Source organism: Odontesthes bonariensis, chromosome 16 (genome assembly GCF_027942865.1).
Source record: "Odontesthes bonariensis isolate fOdoBon6 chromosome 16, fOdoBon6.hap1, whole genome shotgun sequence".
Lineage (NCBI taxonomy): Eukaryota > Metazoa > Chordata > Actinopteri > Atheriniformes > Atherinopsidae > Odontesthes > Odontesthes bonariensis.
The window spans coordinates 8,239,229-8,261,972 of NC_134521.1; the positions used below are offsets into that span (position 1 = coordinate 8,239,229).

General features: G+C 39.4%; 1 protein-coding gene across 1 annotated transcript in view; it reads right to left on the minus strand.

The window, feature by feature from the left end:
- Nucleotides 1–22,744, minus strand: part of frem2a (FRAS1 related extracellular matrix 2a) — a 114,450-nt gene that overhangs the window by 71,683 nt on the left and 20,023 nt on the right. Inside the window, exons 3-5 of the mRNA XM_075487640.1 lie at nt 17,665–17,811; nt 6,004–6,234; nt 803–928 (exon numbers count right to left, since the gene is read on the minus strand). Of these exons, the coding sequence (XP_075343755.1) occupies nt 803–928; nt 6,004–6,234; nt 17,665–17,811 (504 nt within the window). The remainder of the gene's footprint in view (nt 1–802; nt 929–6,003; nt 6,235–17,664; nt 17,812–22,744) is intronic.

Genomic DNA, 22,744 nt, shown 5'->3' on the forward strand with positions numbered 1-22,744 from the left:
TTTTCATAGAATGAATAACTGTATATCTGTACAAGTGCAGATAGGGCTGGGAGATAACACGATAACGATAGCTTTCGATGAATAACTTTTCCTCGATTGAGATGTGAAACATGGTCGATATACTTTTCCATAGATTCCATTCGTCCATCTTTTGACAGACAACACGAACAGCCAATGAGAACGAGAGTTGCACCGCGCTGAACCAATCCCGTGGCTGGAATAGGGCCATGCTAGCAGCTAGCCGGTTGGACTAGATAGTGGCTTGTGCTCGCGTCCAGAGTGGCTACTCTATAGCTCTGCTCGGGTCTGGCGTCTTGCGTGAAGTTTAGAAAATTGAGGTGACACACGCAAGCACGCAAGGGGGGGCTTGCGTTTTGTCTTGCGTTACCGACTATAAACCAGGCTTAACTCTTAAAGCCCTTCCACTAAATTGGGTGTGAATGCCTTCTAATTAAATTTGACAGTCTGCTCTCAGCCAATATTGAAAGAAAATACTGAAACTGTAAAGCGCAATATTTTGGTAAATAGCAAAAATAACATTTAGAATAAATTTTTCGCTGTGTGTTCATATGTAGCTGAAGTCGGCATAAAAACTATTAGAATGAAGCTGGATAAAACAACGTAGTAAAGCGAATGAGTCGTTGATAAAAATATGCATTTCCTCCTGACATTATAACCAAAGTTTGACCTTCAATTTTAACAAGCCCATCAGGTCAGTCAGTGTACTTGTTTTAATGTATAAAGACTACTTCCTAAAGCTTTGTGTCAATATGTCAGTGTGCAGAAAAAGGCTGATCCATACCCTGCTGTGTGTAGCAGACCACCATGAGCTCCTCGCTGATGTCTCCGCTGCGGTGCACAGGGATGAAAAGCTCCCCAACATCTTCCTCTACTGAGAGGATATGTTCAGGGAAAAATACAGTCGACTCTGTATGGAACAGAAAAGATAAAAAAGAAAAGAGAGTTGAGGGTTCTAGAGTGAAAAGGGTAAGAATAATGGCACGTACAACAATCTGAAATAATCCAAAGAACATCAGGCAACAAAGGACTCAAGCAGGCTTTTGCTCTGGCTCTGCATTAGTGAGCAGCCCTCATACCCTTTTTAGTTTTTCAGATGTATTCTTATCAACTGGGGAGGTGATCATGTAGTCTGGTTATCCATATTCAAAAATAGCTCCTGTAACAGTTTTTTGGTTTGATGTGACCAGGGGAGCTCTTCAAAGATGCCCCTCTAGAAGTTTTTCACATTGTCTCGTTTGTGGTGGACAATTACGCTTGAGGGGCTCTGAGTTCATCACACACAGCAGATCACCTGGGAGCTTCAGTCCCTGACTCCAGTATACACAGGGTCAGCCACTCACATATTTTCTTTCTCCACTCCTCTCTGTTTCTTGACTTGAGTTGATGATTGAGAGGGAGACTTAGAGTCGGTGAAAGCTTCATCTATCAAAGCAAATAACTTGCTCGTAGTGCAGAAGCAGAAGGGTTGAAGCAGCGACGCATTGGGGCCAATGAAATACTAACAACGAACAGGGCTTTAGCTTGTCCCAGTTCTTCTTGTGGGTCTGTTCCCACTCACTCTCTGAGAGAATGAATGAGTGAATGAGGAGGATTGAAAAACACTTGTGGCTTACCTATGCAACATAAACATCAATTAAGTGCCGGAGCGTGAAAAATCTGCGTAAAAAGAATTTTATTTGATACAGTACACACCGTAAAAAGAGATAAACACCTGTGACGACTCCCTTAGATGAAATTGTCAAGATGAGACAATCTCACACACAGTGGGAGGTCAAACATTTCTCCTCTCTTGTGATAACACTCTCTTTCCTCTCAATCTTATTTTCTCTCCATCGTTTCACCTGTCGGTCACATCTCACAATCTTTCACACCCTGGTGGGGTGGGGGACAAGGACTGAGAGCTGGAAATTGGGGTCCACTGCTTACCTATTCCCTCCACGGACAAGCAATGCTACGCCCGGATTTTCTACTCCCATGCCACGCATACACTGCACACTTCGGCTCACCTCATAGTTCTTTCACATCTCATCGCACACTTCCCTCACCGACTGCCTCTAAATCCACCCAAGATTCAGAAAAGGCAAAGTTTTCACCCAACTGGGTCAAGTTCACCTCCTTAAGGAAAACACACAGTAATTCTAAAACATTCATGGGGAAGGGGAAAAAGGCAGATCTCTTTACAGAGGGCGGAATACTTGCACCTAATCTTTTTGTTTGTTTGTTTGACAAACAAAACAAGAAGTCTGTTTGGATTTTATTTCTCTGCCTAGCACATCTCCATTATTGATAGTTTCATAAATATTCTATGGACGCAGGAATATTGTCTTTGTCGCTACAGTTTGGTGGTGATGTGAGGGAATCAGTTTTGCTCATTACCCCGTACGACTGGTTTTGCCAAGGTTTAACTCCATATGTAAAACAAACTAACCTGGACAACAGAAAGCGATGGTGCTATTAAGCAGTTTAAAGCAACTACATCTCCCTAGATCAACCTAACTGAGACAAAGCTCTTACAATTTCAATAGTTGGTGCATAACTGTAGGTGCCTATGTGGTTCTTAAAAAGAAATATGAGAGAAAATATCAATGGAATGACCTTGGCACAAAATGCAGAAGACTAAAATCTCCACTGTTATATAGCATACTTGCTGTAGAAGAAGCCAGGAAGATGTATCACCAACAGTGGCAAGAAGCTGCTGCTTGCAGTAGACAGTCAAACAGCAGGCTGCCACCTTCATCTTTAGCCAGCATTGTGCATGGAATATATGAAAGTCATAAAGTTTTGGAGGAGGAAAGCTTGGCTAGCACACAAGCAATCACGCTACAGGATGAGCCAACTCCTTAGCATTAATCAAAGTGGCAAGGGGTGTGACAGAAAAAAAAATGCACGCTGAGATGCAAAAGAAATGTAAAACAATATAGAACAGCTTCACGCATTTGCACAGACAAACAGGGATTTTTGAAGAGATATTGGGAGACACTCTAGTCATGCTCTCTGAAATTTTGGATCACTTTTAGTTAAACCTTAGATATCCACTCTCCCCCCTCTAAAGCTGATATAAGCCAGGCTGACGTGTCCTCAAGGGAGGGAATCTTTGGGCTAACCAGAAGACCACACAAAGCCTGTTTTCATCATTAGAGACAGTACAGCTAACGCCACAGGCAAAGCTAAAGCTTCGCTGGCCCATTAGGGTACAGAGTGGCACATCTCTGTCACATTAGACAGTCCCTGGGGATGACAGAAAACAAACTAGCCCCTACCCTTCACACACATCATAATTAACCCACAGGGGACGAGAGATTGCGGCGGGAAAATGAGGCAGCGGCAGCCTGAAAGAGAGGGAACGAGGAGACAAATGAGAAAGAGAACGACAAGCGCAACTACTATTGTACATCTATAATTACTTAGAAGCTGCGCTGAGGATAGTGGTAATGCATACAAAAAGCTGAATGCGAAACCTGCACAAGAGCCAATCTAGCCTTGCTGGAGCAGAGCAGCCAGTTTGTCATTCAACTCAATATTTCATTAACATTTCAATTTGCAGGAAAAGACACAATGAACCAGGAGAATGAAAATGGCAGACAATAAACTATTTAAGGAAGAAAGTGAAAACCCAGTTTTATGTGCGTCTGAGGAGGGGAGTGGAGTAGCACTGTGCTCAGTATTTTTTTTGGCGAATATGAGAAGTACCAAACCAATAAAAAGACATGCATCTCCACATCCTATATCTCTTCTGGCTATCTCCACCTTGCCTCGGGGCAAATTTGAAACAACTCCACATCTACGGAGGAAAGTGTTTACGCTGACAATTTTTTCTCTGTGTTGGGTTCCACGCAATGTGATATACAGAAAGGGTATTTTTCATTGTGACAAAGACAATTTCATGAAAGTTGGGACTTTCTGTGATATGCATTACAAATGTTGGAAGCCTTATATTCGTTAATATCGGGCTTTCCAGCTCTCCGCACTGTACAACTTTGTACAGTGTCCCAATGTTCCAACCTCGGCTGTAGCCACCTCACACATGCACTGCGACTCTGACATTTTCTATACAGTTACATCCAGTACACGTGGGAAAGGACAGCTGCAAACATGGCTCAGGCATTGCATGTGCTACTCATTTTCTCCAACACTCTCAGGTGAGTAATAAGAATCACCAAACACCACATTTCATATGAATATGTAGCGTTTCCTATGCACTCATTGAAAACATGTTCTACATGTTTTCCAAAGAAAATGAGCTGAGGCCAATGAATCTCAAGTTGAAAAAAGCATTTATCATGGCACTTTCCAACTGAAACTTAGGCTAGACACAAAGACCACATGAAGATAAAATGTAGGTGCCATGAATAGCTGCACTGGTGTCGTTTGAGGACATTGTCAATATATCAATAGTCTTCGTAGCACAATTACAGCTCAGTTCAGTTCTGCTCATGATTGCAGTATTAAGACCACCAAATAAAACATTTTCTATTCTCTACTTTTCTAAAGGTGGTCTCATCTTTAGTGCTGCTGTCATTGCCATTTGTAATAGCTTCTTGTTCGTTAATTAACACAGTTTTACATCTATCTGTGGCTAAAGGCAGGAATAGGAATTCGGCTCGTCAAAAAATGTTGCAATATTTGGAATTTACAAAAGAGGGTTTGTGCATATCCATTTCATTACAGCAAAAAGAATACATATGCATACTTCTGCCTTTGGTCGTACACAGTTATAGTTGAGAATCCACAAAGAGTGCTATGCATCTGGACCCTTGTCTCCACCTGTGCTTCTCATAAAAGGGATATCAAGGCAGAGCTATTGTGAGAGAAAATATTCAACATGGATACAGAAATCCCACTTCTTTGTAGATGACATTGTCCTTCTGTTACAATTGCAGGAGGTCTGCAACTAGCTAAGGTGAGTGACTGCATGTGCCACATATGGAAAGATATGATTTGTGCATTTTCTATAGCAAACTAACTAAGAAACCCTCCTTTGCTTTCTTGAGCAGTTGAGGTTTAGTTTGATGTCACTAGAGTTAAAGGGGAACTGCGGTATTTTCAACATTAAGCCTCTTTTCTGAGTCGTCTGCAATGTTTTAGAACCCCCCTCACCCCTTTTTTTATGTTTTCTGCTGTCTCCGGTATTTGCCTAATTTTGATTAATCTCAACCTGCTTCAGAACGGCAAGTCATGCGCATGTCTTAAAAGGTCCGTAAAAGCACCATAAACGTCCGTTTTCAAAATAATCAACTCACCGGAGTGGTTACTGGTGTGCACTGGTAATCCATATCAAATTTCGTTGCGAAAAGTTGCTTCTGTCGTGTTTTATGTTGGCAGCTCGTTCATGCTCGCACTATTTTATTAGTGGTGGCGGAGGAATATCAACGAACATCCAGTACAAAATATCAAATAAAACACGACAGAAGCAACTTTTCACAACGAAATTTGATATGGATTACCAGTGCACACCAGTAACCACTCCGGTGAGTTGATTATTTTGAAAACGGACGTTTATGGTGCTTTTACGGACCTTTTAAGACATGCATATGACTTGCCATTGTGAAGCAGGTAGAGATGAATCAAAATTAGGCAAATACCGGAGACAGCAGTAAACATCAAAAAAGCGGTGAGGGGGGTTCTAAAACATTGCAGACGACTCAGAAAAGAGGCTTAATGTTGAAAATACCGGAGTTCCCCTTTAACACTTCCAAATCTCAAGCCATGTCTCTCTCCCAGAAAAGGATGAAATGCTAACCTCAAGTGAAAGTTAATGAATGAATGGTAATTCAACCCCTGATGTCCAGAATCACCTCACCTACCTGGACATCTGGCCATTATAATTTGGCACTTATCGAAAGTAACTTATTTTTCCACAGCTAACGTATGAACCATGAGAGCTGTAAAAACCTCAAAATCTTCAAAATGAAAGGAGATTGCCAACACAAAAAGTTTCTGTGTTTATATGCAGGATGTAATGTGTGCATTAGCAGTGCTGACCATCACTGGGATCCAGGATCTCAACTGTTGCTGTCATAGGGAACTCCATCACTCCCATCACTGGCTCAGAAAGCAAAATCTGGAAGGTCTCTGCTTGCTCGTATTTCCCATCAGTCAGGATCCGTACGCGCCACACAGCTTTTGTCTGCCCTGGGTTGAACTGGACTTGCCTCTGTGTCTTCCCCTTGAAGTCCTCGTCCTTTTTTGCACTCCCATCCTGGGTTCCAATGCCTGAGAGACACAGTTACGGACAAAAAAAGACAAAGAAAAGACGAGGACAGTCAGCCAGATGAGTAGAATAAAAAGAGTGGAGACTAAGCAAAGACAATGACCATGAGACGTTGACAGGCAGGAGAAAGAAACAGATGAAAAACAGATTAGATATTCACACGTTGTTCAGAGTGGTGAGAGCAGGGTGTTGAGACCGTTTTTCTATCCTGATCATTTACTGAGCCTTAGGAACGTGTGTGATGAATCTGTGACTGAAGCTTTTAAATAAACTTATTCTACGGTACTCAGATCGATTAGCTGCAATCGTGCTATTTAAAGGGTTCATCGTATACACACGAGTTTGTGCTTATTACATGTACTTTCTAACAGGCCTTTCACATGAGTCCTCACTGGGATTCTAAAATTCATGCTCATAAATACATCCTATTCAAAGGGCAGAAAAATTATGGTAGGCCTGAGTTTCACGTTTAACACAAAATTAAGAACTCATATGCGCCACAACATAAAATAATGCATTACATTTTAAAATATGCTATCCATAATTCTCTGTGTACATACATTGTGCCATATGAGAAAGAGGTAGGCATAGCATGGCTAGGCAGATGCTTGTGCCTGCACATAAAAAAATTATTTGTTTTCTGTTTTCAGAAACCCAAATGCCTGCGCAAACTGAGAGAAAAAGAAGGGGACAAACATTTGCAGATGGGTCTGGATACACTCAAACACACACACACACACACACACACACACACACTGCCACTATTAGATGCTAAAAATAAACACATATGCTAGAATTGGACCTTACACAGTTACACTCATTCGTATTTCTGTCCATGTGTTCTGAGGACCTTCAATGAATACAAACAACCGCTATGGTAAATTGACTTTTGAGTTAAGCTTTTTATTTCTTAACAAGAAATATGGCAAGCACATACTTTTATCTAAGTTCAGCGACACACACACACACACACACACACACACGCACACACACACGCACACACACACACACACACACACACACACACACACACACACACCAAAAAAATAGCACACAGAAATGAATTTTATAGCCACCCCAACCAACCACACTGAAGTGCTTCCCTGTCGAACATTTCTCCTGCTGTAGAAATATCTCAGAAAGTCTGAGGGTTAGGTTATCATCAGAGGATCATCCCAGTTGTATCTTCACCACCAGAATAGATGAAAATCAGTCAGATGTGGCTCAGGCAGGCGTTACGCTGCTGGCTCTTGAATAGTTAGAGCTACTATTTTGAGTGCATTGCTATCTCACTGATAGGTATGGTATGGCTAAATGTTAACCCCGTATTCATAATGGTCAAAAATTGAGTGTGAAAAGCTGTACATTTTCATTCATCAATACTGAACACTTAACTTAGTCAATGTGTCACATTGGTCTGGTCATCTTTTGGTGTATTTACTTTAGACTCATCATATATCTTTTATCTATCTTGGGTACACATGAAATAAAACGCTGCATTTTGGTTAACGATCCAACATTACACACAAGCACTCAGTTTTTTAGTGTTTCTCTGCCTTTTCTCAGCAAGAAAAGCCAACGATGCGGATACAGCTCAGTGCAGCTGAACTAATATAACATAAAATTCTACTTCTCTGGGGGCTATTGAAAGCCTTTCTGGGAAATCCAAGGCGTGACTAATGGAAGTTCACTCATTACAACCCTCGGTTTGCTTCTTCTATTGCTGAGTGGTCCTAGCAGCATAACCTGGTTCATATTTCTTGGGATAACTCACTGTTTAGTGGAGGAGAAAACACAAGAAATGTGAATTACAAATCCATTGCAATACAAGCGTCCATAAATAGCTGCGTTGTGAAATTTTGATATTTGGCATTTGTAGAAATAGAAATTTGTTTCACTATTGTTTTTTATGAGCAAGAGTTTGGGATAGGCAGAAATGCCATGTCTTTAAAGCCATATTTAAATCCCATTTTCTCCTCACCTTTTATAGGCTTAATGGATTGAACTGACACCTACAGGTACTTCGATGGGCTTTTTAATGTTCTGCAACCAAGCAACTAATCTATGATTTAAAGTAACATTTGGGGATGTCTTTTTTTTGTAAATTAGGTTAGAATGAGCCTTTAGCAGATTAAGTAGTTGTTCGCAGTCTCAGGATCAAATCTTTAGTAGGAAGCTGCTGACTGGCGCAGTGTAACATTCTGCTCTGCATGTAAAAAGAACATAGGGCCAATGTATTCCAATGTATTATTTTCTCAAATGAAAACAGAGTTCAATTTGACCGAAAACGTGTACAACAGACAAAAAAGGGAGGTAAATTAACTAGTGTGCCTCGAGCTTGATAAAAAAAAAAAAAAAGTTTAAAAACACAAATGGCTTTGCTGAACAAAAAATACAGAGTGAGCCCCATTTTAATAGGTGTATTAAAAACTCCTGACTTCAGTTCTTGTTATACAAGAATGACCTGAAACAACTGGCTGAGATCACTGGGGCCATCCTACATCAAGCAAGAACGGAAAAGCATTTTTTTTCTCTTTCCTGGAACATAAACTGCATCTTTCATATTGAGCTCAATTCAGTCGCATTTTCGGTTCGATAGTGCAAGAACCACAACAAAGAACAACAAGAAAGAAAACTGCAGGTGATTTCCTGAGTTTTCAGACAAAGTGTTGTTAAAAGAAAAACAACGATGATGCAACCCAGTAGTAAACGTGCCCCTATCCCAACTTTTTAAAAACCTTGTTGCTCCCATCACATTCAATTTGGCATATACTGTAAAACAAAAACGATGAATAACTATTTCGGTTTAAATTTCTGACATGCTGTCTTAACTATTAAACTTACAAATCACTGCAATCTGTTTCTATTTATATGTTATATGGTCTTAAATAAATGGGGTTAAACCTCATCTTTCCATTGTGTCGATAAGTTCATCCACATCAAATAAAACACTGACTCAAAGTAGAGAAAGCGCTAATCTTTGAACAGTAGTTTCACTGCACCACTCTCACCGGACTCCCTGGAGGAAAAAGACACACCTGGTGGATTGTACTGAGTTTCCCTCTCAGTAGGAGATATATACCTTCCTGGCTTTTGATCACTGTGGCTCAGTTAGTCAGAGAGCTACAGGCCTCCGTGTTTGTGTCTCCACAACGTACCAACTCACAGTCACAAAGAGCCTTTCACAAATCCGCTTTTTTTTAACTCCGAACATTCTTTCTTCTTGTTCCTACATTTTTTAACCAAATACTGCTACTAAATTTAGCTAAATATGAAATGTAAAATGTATGTGTCAGGGAAGAGTACTGGTGGTGAAAGACATCCTGTTTGGTTTCTGTACTCGGTTTAGACCAGTTGCCTTGATGTCACGTATGTTCTGAAGAGACTGTTATCATGCTGATTTATCAATCTGCTGCAGCGTGCTTATTCTCAAGTGGGTGGTAATGGTGATATATTGTAGGGATCATGCTTTGTTTGTTTGTTTGTTTTTAATTGTTCTTGGTGCCTTCAATACTATCCAACATCATATGTTGAGTGAGAAGGCAACAGGTGGACAACTTCGTGGGGTGGTCTTTAAAGAATTATCTGCTCCTAAGTGTCACCAAATATTCTGAAGTGGTCGACTTCAGGATGAAAAGATCTCCGACCAAGCCCATTCATATTGTAAATGACTTGGTTGAAGTTGTGAATAGCTACAAGTACTAAGGTCCATACTTGAACGACTGACAAGACTGGAGGACCAAAGCCAATGTTGTGCACGGGAGGGGGGTGAGCAGATTCCTCAATGCGTGCAAAAATCTTCTCCCAGTCTGTGGTGGCAACTGCCATCTGCTAAACTGTGGTCTGCTGGGAGAGCTGCATCCGTGCCAGAGATGTCACCATGATAAATAAACTTGTTCATGGGGCCAGAGAAATCATTGGACAGAGCTTGGATACATCTGACCCTGCGAAGGATAAAAAAAAAAGCTTTCCATCATGGATAATCCATCTCATCCTCTTCATTATTTACTGTCATAAGTGCACACATATTTGCACTCCACGTCTATATATACCGTTAATGTAAATTTTAAACAGTTCTCCTGGTCAGTTCTACCCCCACTACTGAACAAGGCACTGACCCTAAGGCACTTAAATTCATCCTCTCGAGAAAGCAACTCGCTCCCAACCTGGAGTGAGCAATCCATCATTTTCAGACTGAGGACCATGGCCTCAGATTTGGAGGTGCTGATTCTCATCCTGACTGCATGGTTCACACATGGCGACAAACCCCCCCAAGAGTCTTCTGAAGATCTTTGCTTGATGAATCCAGCAGGATCATATCATCTGCAAAAAGCAAGATGCAATCCAAAGCTGACTGAACTGGAAACCCTCCACCCCTTGGCTGCACCCAGAATTTCTGTCTATAAAGGTTATGAACAGAATCTGTGACAAAGACCAGACCTGGTGGAGTCTAACACACAGAGAATGAGTCAAACTTACAGGTTATAATGTGTAATATAAACCTATTCATAACTAGTCAGTCACAATATATTTTTATAAAAGAAGAGATCATTTTACCTGGCCACTTAAGACAAAGTCTTTTTTTCCAACCAGCTTGGCAACATCCCTTATAAGATTAAACATGATATAACCTGGTAAAAGTACACCTCATTAACACCTCTCTATTTGTCTCACAACAGAGACGAACAAGAAAAGGACAGTGGAAAAATGAGAGAGCATTTGAGAAGTGAGATATGACTCATTATCGAGCAAACAAGATAAAAATGTGGAAGAAAAAGGAAAAAGCAGAGGAGAGGAAAGGAAGAATGTGCAGAAAATATTCTACAATGGAGGGCTTTATGATGCACAAGAAGATACAACAAATCAAACATGAAGCTGGAAAGGTACTGGAAGAGATGCGCTGCCACGAATAACAACCACATACAGGATACAGAAAGGAGAACATAAAGAGCCAGAACAAACAATGAATGAACACAGGGCTGAGGTGAGGCAGGGAGAGAAAGGTAGAAATAAGACGTGGGACGTGCGATAATGTAAGACACAGCATATGGCAAAGACCCGTGGCTATGAGGCAGCATGGAAGCAGGAGAAAGCAAGAAGATAACTTTCATGCGTAAAAGCAGGTGAGCAGCAAAGGGTCTTCACTGCAGTGAGGTGAGGTGAGGAGAGATTACAGATCAGAGCTCAAGAACACGAGACAAATCAGTGCGATGGGTGTCAGGGGGCAGGAGGACAGTGACAGGAACCCTATTAGCAGGTGAGATTAGCGGATACATACTCATGAAGAATTAGACAGAATGCTGATAGTTTAGTTGTGTGGGGATTTTCTTTATCATTATTTCCACATGCTCTGGTCAAGCTGTGCTCTGCCTGGGCTCTGCTTTTCAAGGGCATCTTTGAACCTTGATCTTATCTCTGTGTTCCTCCTTCACTGATCCTCTCTACCTGTATGTCCCCCTGCTATGGAGTATGTGTAAAGAGCTCTCTTGCAGTATTACCTGGCACCACACCAGCTTTCATCAGCTAAACCTTGCAACGGCAGCAGGCTTCTGGCAAAATTTCGTTCTGCCATCCCCAAAATAACTCCCTGTCTAATCTACAGTAATCAGTCCATTTAGCTGCAAACACATCTGGGAGCAAATCTTGTGCTGGTTTTAATCTTTTTTTCCTTACATTGTATTTTTGTTAATACTTATCCTCCATTAGCACTCTACACGTACAAAGAAAGAATTAGAAATCTTAAGTCTTTTATTGTTTTCACTCAGATTTACAATAGTGACTTGAAAGTCATAGTTCAGAGCCCTTTGTGGGGCTCAAACTGTACCACAACTAAGAAATGAGTAAATCAAAAGATTAATTCATTAATTCAATTTACTAGACTTAATTTAATCTAGCTGCTAGCCCAGCCCAGTCTCATTACAAAATTGGTTCGACAGAGCAAAATACATTTATTTCCCATTGAAGGTTACCCTTTTCGCCAAGATTAAGTCATCTGATTGTGAAGTGATTTTCTCCTTGTGGATAGAAACAAGTCCACCTTCATGAATTGTACAAGAGAACTTTTACCCAGGTAATTACGTTGCCTCCTAGGTGCTGTCTGCTTTCATTATTACTACAATAATGTTGCTGCTCGCTGTAATTTGCAGGTTACATTTACCTCCAGTTTCACTTGCTTATTTGGTTTGACTTGGCAAAAAGCCACCTGATTAGGTCTGAGAAAGGATCAAGGTTGGTTGCTCAATTATTTTGTGGCCTTTTTGACAAGAATGTGAATGTGAAAACTCTTAAATAGATCTGACTTAATAAAGCTGTTGACATAGTTTCTGTTACTGTCGTTAATTTTAAATCCAATGTGCTGATAAAATGAATCTTACTCAATTCTTCGACTGCACTCCATCGCCTTTCATAGTTTTTATAATGCTAGAATTTTGACGGTTGAATTTAAACATTTTTCCATCCCCACATCCATTTTCTATGCTGACTTGATCCAATTCAGGGTCACAGAGGGGTTGAAGCTTATCCCAGCTGTCAGTGGTAGAGAGGTGGGGTGCATTCTTGATGGGTTGCAGTCCATCACAAGGCCACACAGAGACAAATGGGACAAACAACCATCCGTGTTCACACTCATTCCTAGGAACAATTTAGAATCACCAATCAACCTTACATGTATGTTTTTGGACTGTGGAAGGAAGCCCAAGTACCTGTAGAGAACTCACGAGTGCACGGGGAATTCATGCAAACTCAACAAAAGAAAAGAACCATAGTTTAAAAGCGGAGGACAAATTTTGTGTGTATGCATGTATGCATGACAATAAATCTGATCTTAATCATAATATTAATGGACAAGAGAGCCATTACAATTAAGTATCAGTATCATTAGTCAGATAGCTGGCAATCACCAGTATCGAGGCAAAATAAGGCAACCTAAGAAAAGGCAAGTCATGTGCATGTTTCATACGCTCTATAAAGCTGTGCACTGCTTTTAGAAGAATCTCTCAAAAATTAAGATGAGCCAAACTTGGAAAGCTAAATTAGTTAAGTTGAAAAGATAGAGAACCCTAGGTAAACTGAGTCCAAATGAACTATTAGCTAAATAAAGATCCAAATCATAGCTTTAAAAATGTTCTCATTTGATTCCAAATCTTAATCAAAGGACCTATTATTGTAGCACTTTTATTTTAGATTACATTACACAGCAGTATGTTCATGATATTTCTGTCCACCATGTTCTGTTTTTCTTTTCTTTGTCACCCTATTCTGTGCCATGGTGTCTATTGTCATGATCAGAAAAAAAGACTTACACCCAGACCCAGATTTTGAGCTTTAAGTGAGATGTATTTATTTCTTGAAGCTTCCTTGTCTTACATCATCATTCAAACCAGGCACTTATGCATAGAATGCTTCAGCTAAACATACTGCAGCTACATCACCCTACAGGGAAAGTTCTTTCACATCTATCTACTATCTACTTTCACATATCGGTAGATGTAGATCCTTAAAAATATATCTAGCTGTACTTGTACATGTTCAAAGATAACCAGGTGCTTCGCATCAACTGTGCAAAGAGATGAGAGTGCATGTGTGCTTAGCAGATAAGAGAAAATCAAATATACTCACGTACATATCGGCTGCACTCAGACAGGTACAAAAAGGCTGCATAAACCATAACACTGACTTGACCCTACCATTAACTGCGATCAGACTAATGATGAGAGGTGGGAGAGAGAAAAAGCTGCTTACTGCTGCTGCTTCTTCTCCAGCTGTAAACCAGCTGAAGCACGACAAAGTCTGTGCTAAAAAAGGTGTTCAGGGACAACATCGCCATCATGCTTTTAACCTTTGAACCTGCACTCTCAGACATAAGCACAAAAACATGCTGCGCTGTTTATTTTCTACACCAGATCACTTGATAAGAAAAGCCTAACACTTGTGTGGCTGGCTGAATTTGAGATTGATCAAAACAGATCAGAGTGTTCTCTGCCTTGACCTTTTTAGAAAAATCAATTCCTAAAACATCTTGTCACAGTGGTCAACGGTGGCACAATAAACCTTTGTTTCTCATGTTTAAAAGACTGATGACTGGGAAATTTAGAATAAATGAAGCATACAGTGCCTGCAACAACTGGATAAAAAAAGCATATGGCTTGAATAAATTGATTTCAAGGGCAGTAAAGCCCTTAAGGATTTTCAGCAAAGAATGTTGAGTTGGTGATAAATACAGGCCTTGGCCACACAGTTCATCATTCAGTATAAGACGTTGTCTTAACAATCTGTTCTGCTCTTACTTAACAATATACAATAATTACATGAGTGAAACTAATGCAACTTATATAGTAGACAGCTTTTTTCAAAGCTGAGTTTAAGACTCATTTTGTGCAGAATTAGAATAATCAAGGAGCCAACGGGCCAAGTGTTTAACATCACCACTGTCTGAGGATCAATGCAAAGGACACCTTGTGTGTTTCTCACAGCCGTTGGCAAAATGGCAGGTGTTTACGTGCAGTAATATTTGAGATGGGCGATTACACAGCACCTCCAGTTTGATTTAGATAGTTAAAGCTTTTTTAAACAATATCAAACCTAACCGTTTCTATTCTCAATACTAACAAGGCCATCTCCAAAGTCTAACGAAGGACCAACACTTTGGATGGATGAAGTGGCCAAACCAGAACCGTCAGCAATCCTGAATTTGTCTTTCACTTCTACAAAAGTGTGTGTGTGGCATGACAGCGTGTGAAAAGGGTCAACTGGCTGAGTTCCCTTCAGCATGAGAGAGTTAACAGTCTGATTCTGTTCAGTGATTCACCAGCAAGCCAATGTACATTAGGCAACGTAGACTGACAAAGGTAGATTAGAGTCATGATTCAGTTCAGTATGTCGGCGACAGCACAGTTTTAGCTAAAGTTTGGCTGGAGGCAGTGGGCCAAGAAGCTTCATTCAACATATGCTAGCTTTTTTTTATTCCCATGTGCCATCTTAAGGGGGGGCGGGGGGCGCAATACTCCCCTAAAATAATAAATGATGCTCTTCATTTAGAGCGTTACAAGCTTTAGGGCAGACAATCACAATGTTACTTGGAGCAGAGTGCAGCTGTTAGCACTGTCGCCTCACGTTACAGTCATCAACAAAATAAACTTCCTTCTTTGGGAAGGAACTGCGAGAAAATGCACCCTTCACAGAAATACCTCAACCAGCTAGCGGGTTCTCTATGTGAGGTGACAGCGCCAACCTCTGCACCACAGTGCTGCACCCTATTTTAAATAACTTTGTAAAAAAAGACAATTCTTCTCCTATTATTTTGGCTGTGGTTATACAATATAAAAGAAAAGCTTGTGCACGAACAGAACTGCACTTGTTTTTATTTTCCTTAAATTATTCAACTTCCACCAGAAAGTTTTGCTTTGACTTTGGTTCTTAGTTCGGGCACGGAAAGTGACAGGCCCAGGTGGAAAAACAAAAAGTAAAATAAAACACTCCACAACAAGGCAGAATTCAAAAGGACGAACAAGTACAGATTCTGCAGTGTAAAAAAAAATAAAAAGGTCTGCGATAGGATTCTGAAAAACTGTGTTTGGTTGGATCTTGTGCAACTGATCTCTGATTGAAAAAGGAGGATCAATGAACAGATCAATGTTCATTCAGCTCTGCACAGTTTTTCTTTTTTGAATTGACCAGACGATAATTAATAACGTTGTAACAGGTCTGCTGATTACAACACTAAATATGTTGGTGTAGTTATTTTATCTGTAACTCTATCTAACCTTGACTCTCTCACTATTATTTTTCTGAAGGTTTTGTCTTAACCAGTTGGTTTTTTGCTGTTTCTTTACATGTACTTGTTTGACGTTTATTTCATGTCCTCGCTTGTACATGTGAGAAAATATCAAGTTGAACTTTGAATGTCCCTTTCAATGTTTCATGACAGAACACAACATGATTGATGTTGTATTCTTGAATGTACCTGAGCGACCTTACAGCTATCCTCTACTGCAGTCTCAAATTCATAAAAAAGACAAAAATCCTTTTTTTTTCCAAGCTCTAATTTGGTTCAAGGGTAAATAAGATTACTTAGACTTAGAGGCTAAAACTGGTTACTGTGTTGAAAGGGAATTACTGCAATTATTTTTTTGTTTGTGATGTTGATGTGCACTGAAGACTGGGGTACAAATGCTTTGCTGTGAAAGGACATATGACAAGAATCGTGCACACCAGCAGAGCTGGGAAGTAACATTTTACATGTCATATCGGGGTAATTTAATCAGACTACAAAATAAGCGATTTTAAATGCCAAGTTTATGTTTGAAAATAAGCAAGTGGGTTGTAATCAAATTGTCAAGGGCTACATTCGGATTGAAAATGGGAACATTTGCCAACATGTTTGATTTGATGAATAATGCTGAAAATGTTTTGCCGTATTCAAAGTAAGTATTTTCTTTAAGGCTGTCATAATGGAGTTTTTATTCCTTGTTAATTACTGTGAAAAAGTACTGCTTTTTTTGTGTTGAATTGCAACCTTTCTTTTATAAAACCTTGTAAAAAGAGCAACCCATATGATGCAGAATACTCACAGTAACCACATCTGTAGCCTTGTATTTTTGTAAGGGTTGACTGTATGTAAATAATGAGTATGTGAAATGTATTCTATTCATTTTGAGACATCAAAGAGTAATAAAAAGGCCTGTTCGAGTTGCTTAACAGTTTTGCCCATTTTCTTTAGTTTGAAGTGCAGTATTTTCATTGTAACTAATCCAACTACATTCAGATTAAACATTTTATAATCCAATGGATAACATAAGAAATTTTTAGCAACAGATTGCATTCAAAGTAATATAACCACGTGCATCAACCAGCATACGAGTCAAATATAAGAAAGAAAAGGCTCAGGCTATTCTCTGAATTGCATAGCATTTTGATGTTGTGTGCTGTACATTCTTTTTAAAGTGTATCTTAAAGTTTTTGACACACAAAAAAGAAGAATGCAGAAAGCCTGAAATGTGCACCCCTAGCCTCAAATCAAAATATTGAGTAATTTCAAATATTGCACTGATGCTGTCACTGAATTATTCGTCAGGGTAAAACCAAGATGATTGGATTCATGAGTGGAGCAAGCATGTATGTACGAAGGTGTATATAATTATGTTAGAATCACTCCGATACTCAAAACCACAACTGTCAGCTTGAGGACAGTACTAAAAGCAAAAGTCAGGGGATCACAATGTGTTGTTTTTTTTTTCATCCAACAGGCATGTATGGATATCTGTGCAAAAGGTTGCAGCAATCCCTTTGGTGGTTATTGTGACACTGCAGTCTTAAGCCAGCAGCTAATCGATATTACCATTCCTTAAAAGACCATTGTGCTAAAGTGACTAAAACTCCAATTCATTAAGTCTCAGCTCAGAAGTGAAGGAGGACAAAAAGACAAACAGACTAACCAATGAAGGACGTCTCTCCAAGATATCCTCTCCGTCTGAGCACCACTTCCAAGAATTTGTCCTCCTCATCCACAACATAATACTCTTTTTCCAGAAAAATCCAGGCCCAGTGCAGATGGAACTGCTGTCCTTCAAGTTTGTTTCCACCTGAAAAAAATAGAAATAATTTGTGTTGGTTTGACAAAAAACATTCATCCGTCCATCCATCCATCCATTTCCTATACCCTCTTAAGCATATGTACATTTACAACAATATATATATGTATATATATATATATAACATACATATATAATAACAGTATATATATACATATATATGTATATATATACATGCTTGAGAACATTTTACAGATTTAATGCAAAAGAAACCTTGTGATCCTTTACCATTCTACAGCAGTCATTCTCTCTTATTTGCTCTGTGATTAAATCAAAATATTCTTTTGTAGAAATGTTCTTTTTTCTTTATGATCCAGGGATTTTAAAGCAAGCCCGTGTCAGTGTTTTGTTAAGGAAGCATTTACAGAGGAAATGGTTTTGTTACTAATAGAACAGTTCAATAGCTGCCACGTCAAAAAGCGAGCAGGGAGGATGCTAATTTAACCATCTACTGTACTCTTGGGGGAGGGGTGTAGTATTGAAGGAAAAATCATGAGAAAATATTGTAAGAGTGAGATATGAAGAGTGTGTGTCGGATATTCTTTTTCTTTTTTTCTTTTGCCTTTTGTGTAGAGGTGAACAAAGACTAACTCTGCATTGCATTCCTGTAAGTGCTATCATAAATGTATGAGCTGTACAGAGAACAATTTAACATCTACTTGTTTCCTATGCATCATAAAGGCTTGAAGCAGTGTATCTGGAGATTGCACTTAATCTCCATCATCATATAGAGGCCATAAAAGGTGACTGCATCGTTGTTCAAATACCCTCACTAACAGTCACTAATCCATAATAAATAGTCAACATGATACCCTCCATTTCCTATCTCGCAAACATTCCGCTCAGGTCTCTGTTAGAAAAAAGCTCCAACGGGGTTTGCTGACTTGGTGCTAAAACACAGCAAAGGTGAAAAGTTCAGCACTTTCCAGCTTGATAAGCATCACTACAACATTCTGAGGTGACGAAACAACTAAGATAATCAGAGTTCACGCATCTTCCAAAAAAGCCTGCAGGCCAAGTTCAGGCTCCACTTAACGAGTGCAAATACACATGAGTTGTGCACACATGCACGCCCCTTTGATTCCAACGCCACTGCAGTCTGCAGCCTTAACTTTCATTTCAGCTGGCTGATAATTAATGCAGCATAAGCTGCCTGAAATCTTAGCATGTGTTAGTTTGCGTGTGTTTGGGTGTATATGTATGTTCCTTCTGTGTAACCTCTCACTGGGGGTGAGTAAATGTACACAGACAATAGGGATCTGAGTCAGTAGGCTTCAGACTGTCTCATTCCTCCAGCCTTTTAAAGGAATAAACTACCTCTAGTATGTGCTGACCGTACAAAAAAGCAGCTTTGAAATCATCCTCAATCGAGCTCAATTCACTTTGCACCGTCTTTCAAAGGCTTTCCTGAAGAAAAAGTCAACACTAAGGTTTTTTCTTTCTTAATTAAGGATCATAGTTTCTGTACAACAAATTTCAAGGATCAGGGCACTCTGAGAAAATTGGAGAGAAAAACTTTGATGCTTAAATGCTACAGTTCTGATGTGGACTTGTGATGCACAATCTACTTTAAAAAATAATCTCCGAAAGTGGTCCTGTTAGATTAAATTACTTTCTAGCCACAAAGCCTTAAAAAATCGTGTAACCTTATTGCACAATAGAGTGAAAAGATTTCTCGCTGTGATGAAGCTGTGTGACTTATGTTAACTTGCCTTTAAAAGTCCAATGAGTTGGCTTTTCCCGAGACTCTTTTTTTTTTTTTGGTCTTAGTCTTCTCATTTAATTCTCTTTCAGATGCATCAGACAGCCATATGTGTAGCACTAAACTGAGTTTAAAACAGAGTTGATCAACAAGCACATTTTCAGAAACTTTTGAAGTTTAAATCTATGGATGTGAAGAAAAATGTCTCTAAATGAATGTCAACGTTGATGGACGAGTGCTGGATGAAGTTACATTTATTTGCTAAGCTGTGAAACCTAACACCTTTATTTCTTCATGAAATAATGCTTTTCATCTAAATTCCTAGCCTTGAGAGACACATTTTGGTATGCTACTGCAATGCAATAAAAGAAAATCAAAGGAAAAAAGAGTGGCAATAACACATCTATTCCCTATTAAATCAAGTATTTTTTTCCCCATCTCTTAAACCACAATTCTTTCTTCTTTTTCTTCAAATGCCCACCTTTAAAGATGTATAAATCCAGAGCCTTTAAGAGCAACCTGGTGTGTACAATGTGTCCTTTCAAAGAGCATCAAAACAAGTACCACTACCATCACACAGGCCTGAGTATCGGCTTCGTTCTCCAACATGTTGGAGGGACTAGCATCAATTCTCACATTTCAAGTGTTGGGGAGTTTATGAAGTCATGAAATTTGTTGTTAATGTTGTTAAATTCTTGTTCTGACTCTGACTTGAGTCAAGTGAGTGTCTGTCGTGCTAGTTCAGCTTGAAAGACATCTGTCGTAAGACTTTGGATGAAAGACTATCTCAGACATATTCGCTGCTCCCACTCATGAAAAGTAAAATTATACATATGTGATATAGAGTGACACAGTCCCACTGCATTTTGCCAGAAGCTGGCCACTGGATAAGCTAACTATTGGCCATCTTTAACAACTGAAGCCTCTTTCAATTTGAGTGAATGCCATGTTGTGAATTTTTAAGGTTGCATTCCTTTTGCATCAGTCAGATGCAACCAGGACAATTTTGGAAGGGACTGCAGAATGTGTTGCTACATCTATGTTTTGCTGTTGAGAAAGCATAGTGATAAAGTAAAATGTCTGATGCAGAAGTGACACAGTGTAAAAATTGACAATATAGTTCTCACTTGACCTGCTCTTTAATTTTTGAGGTTCGAAGATGGTAAAAAAAATATTCTTGTGACCTTCTGAGCAGCTTTTAGCTTTTGCTCACCCATCACAAAACCATCTGATTTTCCTTACTAAGAGCATTCTGACTGCTGTCTAATGCAGGGAAGACTAGAAAGACAAATATTTCACACATCCCGACCTAAAAAAACTCCTCAACTCCGACAAATCCACACTTACAAAGACATGAGTGGTTGCCAGACCATTAGAAGCAATGGGGATGTTTTTCTATAACAGGCACAGAAGCACTAGTCAGAATAGAGGGAAGAAGGCAGAAAAATATAGAGCAATCCTGTAATAAAAACATCATTTGAGTTCTCAGGTTGGTGTGAAGGTTTTATATCTCAAAAATGAGAGAAATCATACTACCATGGAAACACAAGAAACACTGTGAAAGTCCTGGAGTCATCAAGCTAAAGTTGAGACCTGAAACCACAAGAGCATCTCTGGAAAGACCTATAATGGCTGAGCAAAAATGCTGCCACCTGATTCCAAAAAAAAAAGTATTTACAATGCAATCTGGACAAGCAGACTTGAGGTAATGGTTGCTGTAAAAGTGCTTCAACCAAGTCTTAAATTAAGTGTCTGGATACATTTCAGTCTTCTCTGTGTGGATTTATGAAGGAAAAAAATATATTAAATCCTTTTTAAGATGACTCCATACCAACATGGTAAACTTGACAGGTTCTGAAAGCTTTCGCTCTGCATTGTAAAACACAAAAGCAAGCAATATGTAAATGAATTCTAAGACACGAATAATCACCATTATTACACCAACCAAACCCCTTTTGAAACCACTTTACTGTAATGTATGTTACATGCTGATGAGAGCTCACATTTAACACTCTATGCTGTTTGTTACATTCAATTTCCATCTCGCAACATTGAAAGCATGAAGCCGTTAGGAGGAGGAAAAAAACACCTTTTAAAGCATAAACACATCCCCCACCTCAGACTACTAGATGCTACCACTGGGCAACGCAAATACAGACAAACTCTATGCTAGTGATCGTAATTGCAGAATTGTCACATTTAAAGGGGCACTAGGTAGCATTTTCACCTAAAATTATAGCCTTCAGGAGTTTAACAAAGGTTAAACAAGTCAATAGTAAGCGAATGAAGCCTGTCTCGCTCCCAACAGGGGTCTGTATGCTGAAAATCCCATATGTAACTTCGGCAGGAGCAACCCGCTTCTGAAGTGTCGTGATGCGCGAGAAGAGTCGTTTGTGTTTACGGCACTTAGCTAGGTACTGTATGCTAGCTGTAGTTGTAGGCTATGTGTTCGCTTGCGTTGAAGAGCCAACACCAAGCGTTTCATATTCTGCCTTTCACAGACTGAATATGAAACGTTCGATGTTGGCACTTCCCATCTTTGTGAAATTTCTCCAAGAGTGATCTTGTTCATCTACCATAGTGATCTGGGTTTTAGATCGTGAAGAGACAGGTGATGACGGTGCTCTAATTCCTCCTGAGTTCGAGACGTAGCCTAGCTTCAGAAATACACGGACTGACCTGATTATAATAAGAATAGCGTTTTGATCCGAACAAGAATTGTTATCTACAAATGAAAATTGATTAATTTTTGATTGTAATCGGAATAGTGTAGAGCAGGGGTGTCAAACTCATTTTCACCGAGGGCCACATCAGCATTATCGTTGCCCTCAAAGGGCCAGATGTAACTTATAAATGTAACTACTCCTTAATGTTAAATAACTCTTAATTTATGACTTATTCAAGTTACAAATATTACATATATATTTGCATAAATGTAAAAAAAAATATGTTTGCTTGTTGCTCTGTTATTTTATCATAAATCTGTTTCATTTGTCAGGTTATGAAATCCACATCAACTCCATCAATCAACAATCAAACTATCCAAGTGAATAAAGAAAAATAACATCAAACACAAGTTATGACATTTACTTTGTCTCAAAACTTGAAATATCAAACAAAGCAAGCTTTTACTGCCGCATTGTTTTTGGTTGTGGCTTTCACGAACACATTTGATCGCAGTTTGCCTTTTAATTCTTGGGGCAGTTTGACGTTTTTCTTGAG